General features: G+C 45.4%; 1 protein-coding gene across 2 annotated transcripts in view; it reads right to left on the bottom strand.

Moving 5' to 3' along the window:
• LOC306790375 (latent-transforming growth factor beta-binding protein 2-like) overlaps nucleotides 1–20289 on the bottom strand; it is a gene marked incomplete at its 5' end in the record, with an annotated part of 74501 nt that overhangs the window by 25037 nt on the left and 29175 nt on the right. For both annotated transcript variants that reach the window (XM_079286584.1, XM_079286585.1), the window contains 10 exons: nucleotides 106–180; nucleotides 646–682; nucleotides 912–931; nucleotides 1703–2035; nucleotides 3385–3549; nucleotides 3635–3757; nucleotides 7336–7410; nucleotides 15275–15377; nucleotides 16586–16869; nucleotides 18661–18867. In XM_079286584.1, the coding sequence (XP_079142710.1) occupies nucleotides 106–180; nucleotides 646–682; nucleotides 912–931; nucleotides 1703–2035; nucleotides 3385–3549; nucleotides 3635–3757; nucleotides 7336–7410; nucleotides 15275–15377; nucleotides 16586–16869; nucleotides 18661–18867 (1422 nt within the window). The remainder of the gene's footprint in view (nucleotides 1–105; nucleotides 181–645; nucleotides 683–911; nucleotides 932–1702; nucleotides 2036–3384; nucleotides 3550–3634; nucleotides 3758–7335; nucleotides 7411–15274; nucleotides 15378–16585; nucleotides 16870–18660; nucleotides 18868–20289) is intronic.

Raw genomic sequence — 20289 nt, 5'->3', positions numbered from 1 at the left:
GCCCCTTGTGCAGCGTAGACCTGTCAATTAGACATTGGGGATTTTATATCCAGTGTTTCAAGAAAGCTCATGTCTTCGATACGTGTATTCTAATGCATCTTGTACCTGTGGCTGAGTCTGTGTGGGTTGTGTCCTCTGAATTTGGCCTCAGGTTGATGATGGAGGAGTCTGGAGAAGCCTCTGTGAAGACGGATCAACACCGGGTGAGTGCAAACACAGTGAACCGCTAACACCGTGACACGTAGTAAATTCTCATTGTCAACAAGCTAAACGAGACACTGCCTGGTTTTTCCCAACCACTACTGCCGCGGCTGTCACTCACTGGGCAGCTATTAAAAAATGATCTACGCTCTCCTCCCGGCTAAAAACAGTACAGTACAAGGACCAAAATAAATCAAGTATACTCATTGAATGCAGTCAACCTTCAGACTTTAATGTCAATGTTTTCGCTGGCGTGAGGGCAGACCAGAATTCAGCAATTTATAGAAAACACATCACATGTCTGTGCCTGACTGAAAATTGGACCTTTGAGCTTCGAGGTGCTAAATCAAACCACAAGCGGCATTAAACAACAGCACTGCGGCACCTGTTAGCAGTGAACAGGTAGTTTTATGATCTGTATGATTAAAGCCAAGAGACAAATACCTGGATATTTTAGTGGTGAGTCGGTCACAACAGCTGGCTAGAAAACAAGCAAATATTACATGTCAAAGATCTTATGGTTACATTTCATCACCATATTTATGTTCATTCAGCTTTCATCGGCGTATTCTGTGTTAATTAGGTGTGTATCTACCAAAATGTGGTCTGAATAAGTTATATAATCATAATAAACCTAGCTAGAGCATATCGTTCGAAGATAAACATTTCAAAAATATGTGCCAAGAGGTTGGCAGGGAGGGAGAACTTACCGGGCTCGGAATTTCCACATCTGCCACGAGTCAGAAAGAAGAGGAAAAGTTTATCAGTAGCAAAAAGTTGACATTCTGTTCGCATTAACAAGTATGATTATGTCTACACGAGACATACACAACAGCCCGTGTTCTCTTTGGACACTTCATTCGCAGCTTCGGAAGTCTTTATTTCTAACAAACAAAGCTTTTGGCACATTTATCCTCAGCCAGACAGAGAAAGTAATGTCACAAAAGTACCGCAGACTACCGGCCATGAGAGACAAGGAAAAAGATATCTCTGATAATGAAGACAAACAGCCCTAAATATTTACAGAATCATCTCCTCACATTCATCAAAATGTCGTAGCTTTGCCAATAAAATATTTCACGAGCATTAAATCAGGAAGATACACATTTACAGGAAATCCGGAGGATTTACCGGTAGATGGATGGCCAATGGGGATTACTTGTGTGCATTGCTGTGATACTCAAATGGGTTTCACTTTGATGGATGGGGGACTTACAGTAAGTACTACTCCAAAAAGGTTCCATGGTGAATCGAGCATTTATTTATACGTGGAGATAAAAACATCCTGTTGATGTTTGAACCCTCACTGATCCATTCGCATCCTGTAGAAAATGAAAGCCGATTGTGTTTCATTCAGCTACCCAGCATTGTATTTGCCACGTGTTGTGGTAAAAGTGAATACCATGTTTGGATAACTCCAAGGCCTTAAGTGCACAATATAATTTATCGACCTTAAAGTCAGTTTGGCAGAGATTTAAAGTACCGAACATTTTATTCTCACCTTCCGGCTCCAGAGGTGTCTCTCTGGCTGGGTGAGAGGGATGGAGAGGCTGCTGTGGAGTCAGAGGGTACCGGGGTGCTTGTGGTATCTCAGGGTACTCGGGGTATTGGGGCACTTGTGGCGTCTGTGGGTAGTTGTTGTACTGTGGCCTGTTAGGCTGGGGCAGCCAGGGCTGGGACGATGGAGGCTGAGGGAAAGTGAAAGGGCTTTGCTCCTCCCATGACACTCCTGTGCTCTGCAGATCCTCTTCCTCCAGCTGTCTCACAGAAATCTGCACATCAGAGCGCGAGTAGGTGTATCCATGACCGGCTGGGCAGATCTCCTTGAAATGGTCTGCAGGGTGGGAAACACATAGCAGCGGACAATAGGCCAGAGTGTAATTGTGGCTCATATTTCTGTCTGATATTCAGAGCAATACCGTAAGCCATCCGTGTAATATTGTTATGCTGAGCATGCTGTGCTGTGAGCGAGGGGGTCGGGTTTCGCTCTAGGACTAGCTAGCTGGCAGGCCAGTGACAGCTGTCACAGAGGGGCTACCAGCAAGGGGATTTGTAAAGTTTGGGGGATATCTGCACATTCAAACAGACCCAGTCATGCCAGTGGGGGAAGTAGAGGATCATGTAATACTGGCTGACCTTTGAACTCTTTCGGTGGAGAGGCGTCTGAGTGAGAGGCTAATGGATTGGCTGGCTACATAAAAGGACGGAGACTGCCCCTCTTTGTGTCGGAGCCCAGCAAACCACCGCAATGGGGGGGAAGCACTGTGTCCCCTACCTGACCTGAAACCAGCAACTCTACGCCAAAAGAGGTTGGAATAGATATGAGCAATGACAGATGTGTGGTCTCTGTAAATGCAGGAAATGTTGATACGATAGGCTACTGAATGATGAATTTAAAGTGGAGGGAAATGGGGCTACATATGATCAGAGGCCACATCAGAGGAACTGCAGTAAATATGGAATGACAGTCAACCGGCTCCTGTTACCAAGTCACAAGTGATGGGCCTGGCTGCTCGGTTCAGAACATGGATCTAACAGCTTGTCAGGCCATACAAAAGCAGCGTCCGGAATATTGGGAGGCCGTGTGTCTGTGTTCTGTGTCAGTCCTGGCTGAGCAGCACCATGGAGGTCTGTGTCTGTGATATCTGATCTATGACAATCCCTATGAATCACTGGCCAGCACAGACACTCCATAAAACCAGCCTGTTTCTCTCAGAGACTTTGAAGATTAGATCGGTATGGAAAGAAAAAAGATGACTACTTCCCATGTTTCACTTGGCTAAGTGTGTGAAGCTTTATTAGCGGGGTTTCTCTCTGAGGGTTGGAGTGACAACACAAGACAGACTCCGACTATTATGCAGCCTCCAAAATATGAAAACTGTTATGTTTTTGGTCCTTTTCCACTCAAAGCACATTTGGTTATTTTGAACTGCTGTACAAGCCTATCAAAGAGCAGAATGGGGACTGGGCTTTCACTGCTACTGCGAGCCCTTGCACAAGATCACTTATGACATTCTATATCTGCAAAAGTGATTAACCCGGAAAAAAGTTTTTCCTGCAAGAACAGTAAAACCAGAAATGGAAGCAGATGGATGAGGAAATAAGCCCTGTGTTTAAACCGTGTAGTATGTAGAAGAATTTGGCACAAAAATGCGGCAGCAGGGTAACTTCTGGAGGCTGTACCTGATCCATGCAAAGGACAGCGATCACACCCAGGGCCCCAGGCTTTGCCCACGCGGCTGCAGCAGCAGATCTGCTTGGTGATGTGTTGAGCAAGCGGCAGCGAGCATGTGCCTGCCGTCACCGATCGGTAGCAGAATGCCCTCTGGTCGGACACGGCCTTGTCCGCTAGGGAGAGAAGCGATGGGTCCTCCTTATTCCGATGCAATACATGAGACAATGACCACAGCCTCAAAGTGATGGTGATACTCACAGACACAATGGCTCCTGTCAGCATCCAACAAGAAGCCTGGTTTACATGTGCACCTGTAGCTTCCTTTGGAGTTGAGACATTCGGCGTTCCTACAGAGCCCCGGCAACAGGCACTCGTTGATGTCTGTGAAAGATGGAGTACGTCAGTCATGGAGTACCTCGTCCATTCTCACAATGGAAATATCATGAAGTCGTGTTTTTCCTCTGACAAGCAATAAACAATCCATAATATAACAGATTTGTTGTACTGCATTGCTCATTGAGCAGACAGAGGCAGAGCCTTCATGCTCGAAGACCAGCAGAGATGACGTAAGGCTTTTAGAGACGCTGTAAAGCATTTACACCTCAAAAGGTGACAAAACATTGCAATAGAACGTGTATTTCAAAACCGCCAGCTGCTGGGAGGTGATCACATATGGTAACTTTCAGGTCACAATTGTATGAAAGCAAGGAGGAGTGACGACATGAGGGAAGCATATAATCAATTTGACCTATGTGAAGCAGAATACACTCAATCACGTACCCGTCTCACTGCAAGATATTATAAACCTTGAAACTTTTAAATCTGGACAATCACACGGAGGAAATGGAATAATGTTTTGGATTATTATCTTCGTCAGCATCTTTCCTTCGCAGTGTCCAATAAAGTCACAGCATCCCTCGCTTACGTCAATTTTTCCCTCTCTGACTCCTGAACCGTGTGCTGGAGCGATACAGCGTCCAGTGGAGTTTTATTATTGCTCCAACAGCACAGGAGTCACTAAGCCAAATGGAGGCAAGCAAGCCAGTTAACGTGCCAGGAGCATAGGGGGACATATTTCAGGCGCTTAGTCATGCGATTGCGAGCACACTGGGACCAGGCAAAGTTTGTTGTTCTACCGTGTTAAACAAAGAGCACATCATTAGGTCTTTTGCCATTGCTTTGACGACTGGAACCCGACAGCCTGCCACCACAGATTTTCCCAATTCTAATTAATCTGCTCTTGTTTTCTTGTTTTCGCTTCCTGCTGGAAAAAGTGAGTTCATAAAGGGATTGACGCTGATAAATGACGTGGACTGAAGAAAATCCAGAGAATGCCTCAATGTTTCTTTCTGTTCGTTCTTCTTTTCTGTCTCTGTTGCGCTTTGTTTTTCCATTTCTATTTTCACTTTTCTGTCTCTCTAAAGAGGAGCTGGTTCGAAAGCGGAGGCTGCCCTTATAATGCCAAAGCCTCCAGCCTCTATGTTATGACAACGTAAACGAGCTTGTGTGTCTCTGTTTGCAAAAGCGACCTGTTTGGATGAGCAAAGGATGAGGCCCGTACTGTGAAGACAATGAGGCAGACCACAGATGTCATGGCCAGCCTGATGATATACACACTCCACAGAGCTAGGAACAATATTCCTGTACAGGTACTGTGGGAGCTGGGTTTAGTTTAAGCAGCATGCTATCTCGTCAGAGTTCAGGTCAGCGTTGGGCTCAGCCTTAATCACATGGGGTCTTTAATCCATGGTTCGGTTGAGCAACAGATTAGTGCTGTTGTTACAGTCTGCTGGTGGGTTGATTGGGATTGAAACTGACTTCCATGACAACCTGTCATGATCAGCGCTAATCTCAACATCTATTTTGAATCTCTGCTTGGTTGCTCTAGTTGACAATGTTGACACGGTTGTTTTTATTGTCTAATGATACGTTTGGATGACTTCATTACGTCTGAGAAGTTTCCAAACTGCGTTAAGTGTCAGCGAGCCTGCTGCGACCTTACTTGGCCTGAGACGCTCTTAAAAGCAATACTCACATAAACACCAGCAGACACCGTAAAAGAAATTGGCAGCATCGCCCCTCTTCAATATGTATTGGCTGCTATGGCTAAAGGGAGTACCCCGTGACTACTTTGGAAGTCTCAAACCAGACATAACTTATGGGGCCAGAAAGTCATCCGTTCAGAAACTGTGAATAGAGGGAATGCACAATGTCAAAATACAGCCAAAACAGCCATCACTGAGAAAAGCACATTCTCACAAGAGAATTCCTGCTGTATAACCTAATATGTCGAGGCCTCAACCTGTTGCTGTTTTCAATATGATAAATGTCAAATGTCAGTGTTTTAAAATTCTTAGTAACTCTTATTAAGTTGGTCCAAAATATCAGAAGAGTTACGTAAGACTTCCATCATCTCTTCTTTGAAGTGGCCTATGACTAATATGACCTGCTCCGAGCGCCGGCTTACCACCCACAACAGAGACGGCATCTATGGCTGCCATTCATCTAACAAGCACAGTTACAAATGGCCAATTCAGCTGACCTAGTTTCTGAGAAGCGGCCTCTGAAGATAAGGTATCGGCTCTGATGGGGCATCTTATCGTAGCGTGGACATCACTGAAGGGTCAGGGGAATGCAAGCAGTAAATCATGCCAATTACCGAATATGAGACAAGCTCTGCTCTATTCCAATAAAATACACTACAAACAGCCCAGACTGGGAGCCCCAGTTTGGCATCCTGATAATAAAGAAAGAAGGATTTTTGCTCCTTGGCAGTTGCTGCGAAACCTGAAATTAGAAATAATTTGGGCGAATGGAGCAGCAGCTGAACGGGACAGAGACTTTAAAGCGCTCCAGTAAATAATGTGGGTAACTGTCAGCTTTGCTTTTTTGTAACTCAAGAAGTAAGCAACAGAAAGGGAGGAACATCTTGAAACAATTACAGAAGACAAGCATGAATAATAGAAAGATACATTTCCACATGTGTTGGCTCGTTGACACACTATTGGAGAATAAGTGTGTCCTTGTCCACATGATTAAAATATGTTTCCTAGCTCAGTCATTACCTGATAACATCAGTAGCATCGCACTGTATCAGAAAACATGATGAACTTGCTGAACCAGTAGATGAGGCATGATATAGATGTAGTCAAAGCTGTCCACTGGACCGTTATGTTGTTGCACTCCATTGCGCTTCAGTAAGCATGGTCCTTTGGATCATGACACCCTTAATCAAGTCATTGCCACAGCTCGGGTCGAGCGTCAGAGAAGCTGCATTTGGTTATTGAAAGTATCGGCCTCAGTTGCAGTGTTCGGAGATTAAGCGGTGCATTTTTCCTGTGTCTTTCAGCCGCGGTTTATTTTCTCATGTCAACTAATTCCAGTGCTGTATACTAACACCAGAAAGAAATATAAATCGTCTGAACTGTCTTGTCTACAGAGGCTGTGGGTGGCTTCAGGATCTACCAGCCAGCTGTCAACTCGACACCTCTGGGATGCTGCAGTAGAGGACAATACAGTGTACGCTCGGGAACAGTTTCACATAGAGATGGCTGGGTGAGCTAGCAAAACAGGTTTCCTTCTGCTGTCATAGGGAACAGGTCTGCAACTAAAGCTTCCAAATACTCAGAGAGACACATTTAGCATAATCGCAGCCTGATGTACCATTCTCAACCGAGCACCCTAAAGACCAATTAAAACAGCAGCCGCAGGTGCTTGATGGCTGCTGAACTCTGAATTGTAGTCTTGACCTGGTTCCCACAGGGGCCAGATGTACAGAAAGCAATACTTTTATAGAGGTCCACAGGGATCCATGTATGCATGCAAACATATGGGCAGTACGTGTTTTTTCACATTATATTTAATATAAGCTACGTTTTTTGTTATGGGTAAGCTATCTATTAAAATTTTCAGAACATACTGAACTTACGACACATTCATCGACATATTTTAAAGCTTACCTTGACAGTGTGTGAGATTCATCCGTTTAAAACCTTTGGGACACTCCACTTGTCCATTTGCAATCACCGCGTATGCTGCAAACAGAAAGAGAAAGCACAGCTTTAGAAGAGCAAGAAGATCTGTGAGCGCCGAGCCTTTCTGTCACAAAGCATCGCATCCATCGCGCAGGCAGAAGAGGAGCCTGGCTTTAGGAGGGGACCATATAATTTACAGATGTGAGCATCTTGGCAAGAGGAAAAAATGAGGGGACCCACAGCTGGGCCCCGTGGGACTCCAGAGTGAGTGTATGTAAATGGATACCCATCAACCACGTTTATAAGTCAGCACTGCCATCCAGCAGAATGTAAGGATAACACTCGACGTCATTTATAATCATATTACCTATAACGCTCCTCAACCCCAAGGGACACGTGAAGGAAGTGCTTACATCATAAATATGTTGAGGAAGCCTACGTGACCTGTATCGCCAACCGCAGTGCGAATCCACTTAAACAAGAGACTAATGACTCAAAATTCCCCCAAAGCAATGGGAATCATATGCTTCAGGTGCGTCCATTAGAGGTTCACAGAAGTGCTGCAGTGAATAAGCCAGCGTGGCCATAGTGACAGAGGCCTGAAAACATTATGTCATTACTCATTCGGCACGCAGTCAAGCACCCACGTGCTGCATTAATGTACAGAGAGGTCAATGTGACTATCACGTGGCAGAGAAAAAAGTCTGTTTGTGTTTGAGTGTGTCTGTATCTGAGTGTTTGACACACAGAGAGAGAGAGAGAGAGAGAGAGAGAGAGAGAGAGAGAGAGAGAGAGAGAGAGAGAGAGAGAGAGAGAGAGGGGCAGAGAGAGAGACGGAGAGAGAGAGGCAGAGAGAGAGAGAGAGAGACACAGAGAGAACGAGACAGAGAGAGAGACAGAGAGAGAGAGAGGCAGAGAGAGAGAGAGAGAGAGAGAGATAGAGAGAGCGAAAGAGACAGAGAGAGAGAGACACAGAGAGAGAGAGACAGAGAGAGACACAGAGAGAGAGAGACAGAGAGAGACACAGAGAGAGAGAGGTAGAGAGAGAGAGGTAGAGAGAGAGAGAGAGAGAGAGAGAGAGGGTGGTTATTAGTAGCAGATCTTTCCATGACATAAACGGAGATGAAGATTTTTTCTTCATATCATGTTGAAAGGAGATGATCCACCCTCTGATTTTGGATGGTAAAATGTGTGTTTGGGGAAAGCTTTAAGAACAACGACATGCTTATTACCATGACGGAACTGTTTCTCACTGTTACAGCCCATTCAGATTACAGTCATAAATCAGACAGCTTAAAGCGATGATGGTCGACCTGTGCTTGATATTGCTTCCTAATCCCGACAGTCATGATTCTCTACAGTACATAAACACACTGGAAAAAAATGTTGTTTCTTCCAAGATTTCAAAAGAGAGAGAAAAATAATGGAGAAATACGACTTTGCATCCATTTTTACTTGCGTCATCCAATGAGAGTACACAAAAGGAGAAATCATGGCATCCAAAATGTCCCACTCCCAGAAAACAGGAACAAATGACATGGGTTAAAACCATGGCCAGGAAAAAATATGATTTGTACCAAAGTACCGCACTGCTTTGAACGTGCTGCCACAGCGACGAAGGGTTGAACACAGAGGTTGCACTACAGTAAACTACAGTCACAGCCCTGCCAGCAAAGAAAACACATCTCTTCCCCTGAAAGAGTGCGCTGGAAAGAGAGACAAGTTGCTCTGTCTGTGACCAAAGCTCCACAAAACCAAAGGTGTTGAGATGTGTGACTGAAAGGGAGCTCTGATGTAAATGACTGATCGCCTAAATGCGGACAAGCAGAACCAGACCAAAGATCTAATCAGCCACCTACGCCAACAGACATAAGCAAACGCATACAATGAATCTCATTGATCAAATCTGTGTTAAGAAGCTCTGTCATTCGTTAATCGAAGTTCATTAATGGAAAGAATTAGGTACCATATGGGTTGAGATTCCAAACAAAGTGGTCAGAAACTTTCAATATGTACAGGATCCCAATTTAGCAATCCCGTAAACGTCTACCGACGATGCACAACCCAGCAATCGGTCATGAGTTTGTGTCATTTTCCCAGGAGTGACTGGAATGCGTGCCACATGGAAGCTTTGGGAACACGGTCCTGGAAGCTGAGGTATGTTTTGGTCCTGCTGCGACCCAATGGACCAGGCAGGGTCAATGTACCTGAGGGTTGACAAAGCAGAAGTGGGTCAGCATGAAGGGGGCAACGGGAAAAGGGGGAACTGTGTCAAAGTGACGCCCCTGTTCCTGTCTGCCCACCTCCTCATCTTCCTCATCTTCCTCCGCAGCCTCCTAATCCCCCTTTCAGAGTTTTCTGAGTAATGAGCTGTTGTGGTAGGGCGGTGTGCACGCCCTCCTGCAGCGACGGGATCAGGGAAAGTCTGGCCTGAGTGACAGCAGGGCGCACATGCCAAGGGAAGCCCAGTAGGGGAGGTCCGGGTGTCTCAATAAAGATGATTAGCAGGGAGGTGAGGACCTCTGCAGTCAGTAACAACATGAATCTGAGAGACAGCGAGTTTGAAAAACCTTAAAATGGCGTGAGAGAAAAGATTGAGACGTTGTAAAAGTCTTCAGCAGCTTTGAGACCTAATTATGTAAGTACCGCACAGACATTAAACGCGACGTGGTGTAAAGTTGGCATGTTTCCACATTTCCACGTGTTCGGAAAACTTTATTTGCAAACAGGATCTAATTTGGTTGATTGTGCTCAACATTTTTCTCATTTGGCTCCTGGATCTTGAAAGTGCTTGTTATCAGAGTTCAGTTTAGTAGATCTTTATTGTTCCCTCGGGGCAATTTCTTTGCAGTCAAGATTAAAAACCAGATGCTGAAACTCAGCATACAGAGATTGACAACAGCCCTCTACACATACAGCACATACTGGTTTCCCTTTGCAGGATGCCTTTATTATAAGATGCAGAGAGTTTTGGCTAATTCATTTATCAATTACATAATTTTAGAGCAAGTTTTGATAAATCTTTGTGTCTGAATCTTAGATTATTTAGAACCATGTCTCCTGAACATTCACCTCAAGAAAAGATGATAATCAGCAGAACTAGGTGAGGACTCTGCACTGTCATTGTTGTTATTGTACAAAAAGCTCAGAATTACGACATCTTTAAGAGGATTTTATGATGTGTCTGTTCTCATGCTTGTTTCTACAGTCACTTGTGGAGAAAACATGGAGTTACACAGGCAGTGGCTTGCAAGTGTGAGCTCAAGCTGCGCATCATTAGTGTCACCCCTGGTTACAAAGACCGTAAACCCAGACTGCTCTGTATCCACTGAGGGAACAGAGAGAAGCTTCCAATTGTTGTGTATCCATTTAGTTCAACAAAAGACTTTATCACCTCTTACTAATTTATTGTCCGTCTCCACTCAATGGTATCGCGCATTCCACTGGCAACTGTTCAATAATATTTGCTTGAATTTCCTGACCTGAAAGTGTAATTCAAATTCCTTGGAGCTTCCTTGATAGACGGTGCGGTCCTGAATTCAATCTGCATTAATCCCCTTTTTTAAAGTAAAGTTTGCTCCACACTGGGCCCTGCTGAGGGCATTCAAATGAAAGGACAGCTTATGCAAAATGAGAGAGAAAGTAAAAGAGAGAAAAAGGCAGGAGGCTGAGAACGGAGAGAGTTTACGGTCAGATGGGCTCCTCGGCTGTACAGAAATATTCAATTCCTAATTTGGTACAATCACTCTGTAGACCACCCGGCCCGGGGGCTGTTCTTCTAAGACGACTGAAAGGTCTGGTCCATCAATCACAGGGCTCAGAGCCCTTCACCAGTTTCCCCCGGGGATCTGCCTGGGAGGCAACCTCAGTGTTGGGCTTCTTCTATTAGCTGTCTGGAAAACCTGAGAGCGCGTGGGAGACGGATTATGGCGGTAGGAGGGATCGATGCCATCCACAGGACGGGAACAGGAGACCGTGTTCCTTTCCTCATTGGGAGCCAATCTATAGGAAAACAACCAACACCAAAGCCAAGTCCTCCTCAGGATCCCTTCCAGCAATTTACTTTCTGACACGCCGCCACGGGACAAACTGGTGCCGCCACGAGGAAACTAGGAGCAAAGAGAGCTCTTTAATCACCACAGAGAGTTTTGAGTCTCTCAGATGGCAAAGCCATCTCTTCTTGACCTTTGAGCCAATGCTTGATTAGAGCAAGTCAAGGGGAAGTCATTTGCTTTGAAAGTCTCCTTGGCACGCGTCACGTTTGCCGTTCTATCACGGTCCGTATCACAAGCCCTGTAAATAATGTGTCCCTGCCAGTGAAGCAAAGGCTAATCAGTTCGGACACATGGGATTAATATGAACATCCTCCCACAGATGCATTGACACAAAAACACTGTGCAAGCTACAAGATACTTGCCCAATCATTAACAGTCTTAGCTGCGTTGCTGTATCATATTGCTATTACCATCCCACGACAGATGCTCAGCAACCAAAAGGCCATGATTGGGAGATTATTCGATTTTTTCTTTACTTAAAACATACTTCTCATTGTTCTTATTCACGAAAGTATGCGTTTACATCTCTGTTTGTAGTTTGACCATTTTGCCTAACGCCCTTTTCCAAGATGCTGATGCCAATGGAAACCGCATCAAACACACATCTTAAACAGACCCACATTCCTCTATAATCTGCAATTTACTGTGGTACAGTAACCACCTGGGCTGGTTCCAAAAGAAGGCCTGCCATGGTACATTCCCAATAAAAACATGCTTAACTTCACTTGTATCCAATTAAGAAACGCAACACAAATTTCAAATCCATCTGCCTCCAACTGGGATTTACGTCTTGCAGTGGTTGGGTCCGCTCAGCGCTGATTAGCCGTGCTGCTGCCCAGCTAATAGATTCCATCATTGTAGTTGTGAAGGGATAACACCAAATCAACATCAATGAATCATACGCTGTCAAAGGCATGTGACGGCTCGATCCGATCACCATGAGAAGCTGCTGCGGAGCTGTTCCAGTGCGGCAACTGCCTATTTCTGAGGCAAAGTCACTGCATCTCTGGTTTTCGTTGGTAATTAACAAGTATTCATGTTTGATCAGCGCTAACAAAAAGTATTAAGCGCAGGCTTTGGCCCCCTTGATGGATGCCAGACTTAATGTCGGGGAAATAGATGGGAGATTTAGGCGAGTATGAGTTCATGTGGGAAGATCTGTGGAGCTCCGTGGGCCCCCTCCTTCTTTGCCTCATCTGACTATATTGATCCAAACCTCATGGAGAATAGTGTCCTCGCTACAGAGAGAAAGAGGGGGGAGGGGGGCAGTGACAGTGACATCATGGCGACCTTGATGACCCAGGTACGTAGAGTTGGAGGAAGCCAAGGCTCCTGTGGGTGTGGTGGTTACTTTAGGCCCCGGGGACGTCTCAACTGGCTCCCTGGGAAGCCTCCCAGCCTCACACAGACTGGGAGAGTCACAGAGAGGGAGAAGCTGCCCAGCAATGACAGATGGGGAGACAAACGGCTTGTGGAATTCCATTAGCCGTGAAATTCACAGCGAGGGAGGGGCTGCCGGCGCAATTATAGAGAGTCATGTCAACAGTGCAGTGGGTCAGACTCAGGCCACAGCAAATGGCCTTCAGTTGGGCGACCTCAGATCATCCCCAGAGTTACACAGATAACACTATCCTGCTGCCTCTTTGCTTTTCAAGGATAAACAAAATTTCGGGACCAGTGCGTCCAAACTTCCTCCTCATTCTCATTCTCACTTGACTCAACAGGGTTAGCTCCCTTACTCGAGGGCAGTTTTTTGACCAACTCTAGATCAGATTCTCTATCAGAAGTGATAATCCTAGATTGAATCAGTTGCAAATTCAAACAAAAGTGCACCTCATCATCAGAACCAGAGGGATGGCGTTGACTCCAGCCTCTTCTGATTGATCTGGATCTCATTATGACCCAGGAATCCTCAGCATGTGACTTTTAAAGGCTCTGGCTCCTGAGGGCTTCAACTCCCGCAGTGGCATTAATGCCTCCATAACGTCAGCCATCCTTCACATGCACAACACTTACAAACACACATAATACCGTCCCTTATTTCAACAACAGTGACATAAAGTCCTTCGTGTATAGTAGGAAACAATAACGAGCTCTATAATATCGTCAGCTGTACTTTCACAGACTTCACAAAGAGACCCAACCAGACAGCATTACATTTTGAGTCTATATTTGTGTACAGCCTTGTGCTGATTATACTATACGGTACTGTATCCTTCACTTTGTTGAGTAATATAGCATATAAGAGATATCTGAAGTAAATCCAGGAAGCAAAGACTTACTTAAACAGAAGTGAACATAGTGTGGTCATCTATAAAATGTAATAAGGAAAATAAAGTAAAATTGCTTCCCGTCAGTCAACAGTGCATGTTTTAACCTGCTATGAACTGACCCTTAGCCTTACACCCCTAAATACAAACTGTGCTTTCATGACATCGTCACATACTTAACAAGAGACACAGACAAAGCGATATGACTTTTCGCCACACCGCAAGCCGACAACTGCACCATTCACTATGAAATAAAACGGACAGCCTCGTTCCTCAGGGACGGTTGTCTCCAGGTTATATATCATTCCTGTCAAACGTAAGAAAGCATGCATCTCGGCCAGTGAGGGAGGAATGCAGCTGAATCATCTCGCCAAGGGTCTATACTGAGAGCAATAACACTCAGAGGAATTCAAAGCATTTCACTTTTTAAAGATCCTTCCGATACTTCTGGGACATACATGACTTCATTTTGACTTCTTTCTCTCTAGCCTTTCTTCCCAGCCTGCGTGTGACCTGGGACCCCGGGCTTACAGTACGCTGCCCCCCCGAAAGCAACCACAAAAATGAGCGAACGGGGTATTCACTCCACAAAAAAAGGATGGAGCAGGGGGAAACATCTGGGAGCCAAAAGAGATCTGAGGAATCTGGCATGCCGAGGGAGATAGAGAGTGGGAGAGAAAACAATGGATCGGCATCTATGATAGATGGAGGAGATAGAGAGGGATGATGTCTGCTTCTGATTAAGGTCCAGTCAGACATTAAACAGTGAATGATGACTTTGACAGCCGTAATATGATTGTGTGTAACGTATGAAATGTCCCCAACATGCCACCAAAGCGGCTTCCCAGGAGGTCCTCAATAGTCTGCAAAAGTCCCGGCCTGCCTGCAACACGCAGAGCTGTCAGGCCGAGGGAGAGTCTCCAGCTACAGTGAAGGGTGTCACCACCCACCCTGCCTGGCGGTGACGGCGTGCAACCACCCAGCTGCTGTTTCTCAAACCTACCGCAGCTCTGGTCGGGAAGCGGCTGAACTGCGGGTGTTCATTTCCTCTTTCAAGGTCACGTTGGCTCAATCCGCCCGCAGGGTGGGTGGCACTCCTGCCAGCCTCTCATCTTTATGCTAAATGTGTTTCCATTCACTTGCCGGGTTTTGGTTTTATGAAAGCGAAAAACTGCTTCATTCTCACAATCGGAGTGCATGGCCGAGTCGCACAGGAGTTTAGGATTCTAATGAAGGCTGCTCTGTGCTAATCCTCATCAGTCATCAGTTCTGTTCAGGCCTGTGATAAATGCTGTGAAAATCCACCAGGCGTAAACAACTGCTGCTGAGGAACATAACTGCGGTCACTGACTAAACACCTTGATATGCAGCGCTGTGGAAGCAGAGCCCAGCTACGTCTTGTTGTTTTGAACCAATGTGAATAAACAGCACAAGAATACCAAGAGATCAACATACCAAAGGCACATAACAGGCTCATAACAGAAAATAATACAAACAGAATTAGACCAGATTAGAAACAGATTAGATTTAAGTATGAAATGGAACAGAGCGGAAAAACAAAATCGCTCGGATCGGATGGCTTCAGTCAGGAGGGCTTACCTGGTTTGGTTGGACACTTTTGGCAATTGTTTAGACCCCAGGAGTCTCCCACGCTTCCACAGCAATCATCCTGTTTGGTTAGGCCTGGCAGAGGCTTGCCACACTACAACAACACACATCTGCGTTAAATCTAAGAACTAAGTTCTGATTATGAGTGTACATATTTGTGCATGCATGCTTGTTTGTGTTCAAATGTTTACGAGTGTCGGCGGGTGCAGGCTTGATGTCAGTGTGTTCTCCTCAGAGTGCGCATGTGTACCTATCTGAGAGGACAGAGCGAACCAGACACATCTGAGACTAGTTATTTGGAGGAGGACACAAGCGCTGAGTCTCCAGAACAACTATGAACCTCCTGGCAAGCCTTTTCAGGCACTTGGCTAATTTGTGAAGAGAGATTCCTATCAGACCTTATTGATTTTATTTTGCCAATAGAGGTTCGTGAGACGAAAGAGGACATTCTTTTGGGGAAAATCAAACTGGCATACTGGCAGGAGAAGAGCGGAAACTACCGGCTAAAGCTCCATCTCTGGGGCACTTCTATTGAGGTTCTGAAAAATCATTTTGACTGGAAGCTTTCATTTCAAAGCTCTCTATGAAGCCAGAGCAGAGAAAATGGGAGCTGCAGATCAGCACAAACAAACTTGTTCAAGGAATAATGCTGGCAAAAACAACTCTTCTGCAGATCCTTGTGTTGCTTCAACTGCAAAGCAAAAGACTATGAGTCAAACATTACAGCCAAGCAAACATATGATGTATTAAGCCTCAGATTAGCCAAACTCACGCAGTGCCACTTAAGTACTTCCCTTTCCTAACTTCCCCTTCCCTTTGACGAATGTCTGTTGTGACATTCGTACATTATCCCGACCATGCAACCTCTAGTAAATCTGTGGTGCACGTCATACTGTATGCATGGTACCATACACACCATGACTGACGGCCATGTGCTGTGGCCCACATCGACACGTTTTGAGGCACAAAGAGGACCACGTGGGCTGAAATATCTAGGCTCAACCTTTGTCCTCCGAACACATCCTAACTCATAACATGCCTTTGTCGGGGAACCGGTGGAACATGAGATGACATGTGTGGGCGGAGCTCATAAAATCCTGGACATGACTTAAATCATAGCTACAGGCCCACTTCCTGTTTGAGACAGCAGCAATCAGAGAAAGTGACGGGAGCGTGACTGTGGTAAAACAACACTTTCACTCGCTGTTGTCAACACCTATGTTGAGATAGGACACGCCAGGTGGCTTAACTCAGCTAGTGATGACAGTGTGCATAGGGTGTTTTAATGACTGAACACAATACCTGTCCATCAACTGTCTCTTGAAAGCATCTCCCAACTTGTCCGTTCTGATGGGTGTGCGTTCTGGCATGGTTATTCCCGTTCCCACTGGTGTGTGGTTGCCTGCTGCTATGGTCGTTGGTGGGTTCATGTCCGTTCCCAGGCTGAGAGCGCTGCTGGACAGAGTGAGCCCCATCTGCGGTGGCCGGTCTCTGTCCTGGCTGGACCCGAGCTACTTGGTGGATCTGGACTTCGGCATCTGGAGGGTGCTGAATGTGGACGTTCACCAAGGATGGGTGGAGAGACACTGGAGAAGAGACCCACAGTTTATACAATGTAGAGGATAATTTATAGCAGTGACACTCAATTTACAGCCTCGCCACAGAGGTAGGGGCTAAGCACTGAATGTATGTTTTTTAACTGGCCCCTGGCCTCCTGGCATTTTGCAAAAGTGGCCCCCAGCCAAAGGAAGTTGAGTATCACTCGTTTATAGTTACAATTTTTGGATAATGTAAGTGGAAGCATCCTCAGCCAAGGGATAAAAGCTGTATATACACGCTAGGGCTGCACAATTAATCGAATTTGTTCGCGATCACGATTTTGGCTGCCACGATTAAATGAGCATGATCGTCTGCGATATTGACGTTTAAAATGCGTGCTCTGCTACATATCAAATCAAGCGCTTCCCGAACTAACAGTCAGCCGACCACCAGGGGGCGAACGAGATGGGAGGTGTCATGCGCGCACTCCGGTAGAAGTAGAGAGACAGACAACAGAGCAGACGGGTGTCGTGTGAAAGCTAAATTAAATATCAGCGCGAGGAGCTAGCCCCTCGAAAAGGATCATCATTCGTTGTCTGGAAGTTTTTTGGATTTAGGGCAAGTGATTTCATTTTGGGTAAAAAGTGTTGATACTATTTTATCTATATTTTCCTTCTACGAGATGCACTGTGATCAGGACCAGTCTGATGCAAAGAGTTGTATGAGCCTGAATGTAGCACAACTGGAAGTGGAAGCAGTGTTCTTGTTCATTTATTAAACGTGAAAGTGCAATAAAAAGATATCCCTAAAAGTAATGAATAATCGTGAAATAATCGTGATTGCAATATTGATCAAAATAATCCCGATTATGATTTTGGCCATAATCGTGCAGCCCTAATACACGCTGCAGTCTGCGATCTATCGGCTAACATCCTGCACAGAGTTGTTCAACCCACACTTAGCTTGCTCCACATGGGGAATTCCCGGCAATGAAGACAGTTTTAAGATACGACCAAACAACAACAACACAAAGACTTTTTAAGTCTTTGGTTCAAATCAAATCATCTTAAAGACCAAAAACAGATTTGTTGAGGAACTGAGAAGATGTTGAGATGTTGAGAATGAGCTCTTTTGTCCTCCTCGCAGAAGGGAAGAATCTATCTTCAGGGAGTGCCAGTTTTTCCCAGAATCCTGAGCCACACTCATGAATCATATAGTCGCACAGACAGATGACAAGGAGAGACAGAGGAGAAGACGGAGACGTTATCAAGAGCCCTGTACGTGAAACTGAGCGGTTATTCAAAGCATATGGACACGAAGGATCATTTCTTTGTTGTGACATGACAATCCAGACATTGGACTCATGTCATTCAATTATCACGATTCATTTTAATTCAAAAGGGAAAACAGAAGATTCCTGAGGGCAATCTAAAACAAAGCCTCTGCTAGTTACTGTTAAAGCGAGATGCTGAGTGAGACGCAATGAGGAAATTGGAAATCAGGAGAAGAGGAAAGTGAGTTAATCTGATTTCAGTCTCATCACTTCATGATGTGGCCTTGCTCTGTTTCTAATAACCACGTCTGTTTGATAAAAGCAGCATTGTGTGGACAATGTTACGGCTTCCACTAAGTCACCCATTACTTATTCTGCTCAAAATAGAGTCTGACCTCCACTGCTGGCGTGTAATGACAGAGTGTTAAAAATAGTGGTCTTTATGCATTTATGCAAATAAATAAAATGAAAACAGATAAAAGACCCTATCACACCAGCATTTGAAAAAGAAGCCAGTGGGAGGCCAATGGCTGCCCTCCCATTGGCCACAGCGGTGGGGGATTACCTTGCTGATTGGACAGTGGTAGAGTGTACATGGAGTGGAGGGGAGCTTTGGGTCCCCGGTGGCTGGCATCCTTGTGTCTGTGAGGGGTGGGTCTGGCAGGAGGCAGGGCTGGCAGGTGACAGAACTTCCCTGTTGAGTTTGATGGACACCAGCACAGGTTCCTGCCGATGCATCGGCCTCCATTAAGACAGGGCATCTGACAGAAGACTGCAGAGAGCACGGAGAGACAAACACAGGGGCGGGTGATTCAGAGGTAACGAGAAAAAGATTAAGTGAAAGATCCGTTAGCATACACAATACGCCACATTTAATTACACAGATTTATGGATCCTCGTGCACAAGGATCTGGTAATAGGAAACAAAGGGTATTTCTAATAGGAAGGGCATGTGCTGAGGCTTCATGTGGACAGGCTTTGTCTGCACATTTTAAAGCTGTTTTCAACTTCGTCCTGAGTGCCTCCTGCTGCACCTCCTTCATTGGCATGTTTTGCCTCGCATCAGTAACTCCTGTGCGTGGTGATGAGTGATGACTCATCCTGAAATAATTCTGAGAAAATAGTGCATGGATGAAATACACGATCCATGCACTATGCAATAGTGTATGAAAAACTTGCTTGGCCGGCAGCAGGAAAACAACATGAATTTCCCAAACTGTCATATCAATATTTCCAAGAAGGGCAACTGGCTCTTGAAAACATAAGTAAATTGAATCACAAAACATGCTCAGTCTACAGCTCGATTTATAGTTTGCAATTTACCATGGGGAGAGAAAGAGAGAAAAGGCCAGCACTGGCCAGATGGTGTTTGGCAGCACTGCTTTCATTGGCCTTATCTTTTGGGATACAGGACGGGTGCCAGCCCATTTACAGATTCGCTCTGATCTGACCTCCCCTAACTCAAAACATCAAAGACTATCAAAAGGGGGGAAAAAACATATCCAACCGAGACAAATAAGAAAAAGGAAAATCTTGGATGGTCGGATGAAGGATGAAAAAAGTGAAGCACTTTGCAAGGCAGCTGGACAAACGGACGGCCCGCCCATATGAGATGAAAGACGGCGCTGGTGATGGATACACGCAGTGAACTGCATCCTCTCTGTCAGAGAGGAACACTTTAACAGGGTGTAAATAGGGAACAGAGAGAGATGTAGGGAGAGAGCTCCCTGGCTCATAGCATCAACAAGAGTGAGACGGAAGGAGGGAAGATGGAACAGATTGAAAACAGAGAAGATGGGGAGAGCGAGAGAGAGAGCGAGAGAGAGAGAGAGAGAGAGAGAGGATGGAATAAGGAAGTAGCAATGTGAGGAAAAAAACATTTTAAAAAACAGAGAGGAAGAGAGGTCTAGAGTTGGTGTCCAAACACACAGGAATTCCTCCAGTGATTAGACATGCTGGCTAAATGATCAGTTCAAGAAGGCTATTAAATCCTCTCAATGTGGGATGCAGGCCTGGACTGGTCTATGAGGCCAGTCCCACACCGGCATGGGGCAAGAACTATTCTTAGACAACAACCTACTGTCGGCTCTGCATACCGGGCTCCCTGTCTGTCCATTTAACAACCTCTAACAAGCAAAAAGACACACACACACTTCTCACTCAATAAACAGACTTCTACCAAATCTAATATCAG

Source organism: Melanostigma gelatinosum (genome assembly GCF_949748355.1).
Source record: "Melanostigma gelatinosum genome assembly, chromosome: 16".
NCBI classification, from domain to species: Eukaryota; Metazoa; Chordata; class Actinopteri; order Perciformes; family Zoarcidae; genus Melanostigma; species Melanostigma gelatinosum.
This window is presented reverse-complemented; position numbering and strand designations above follow the sequence as displayed.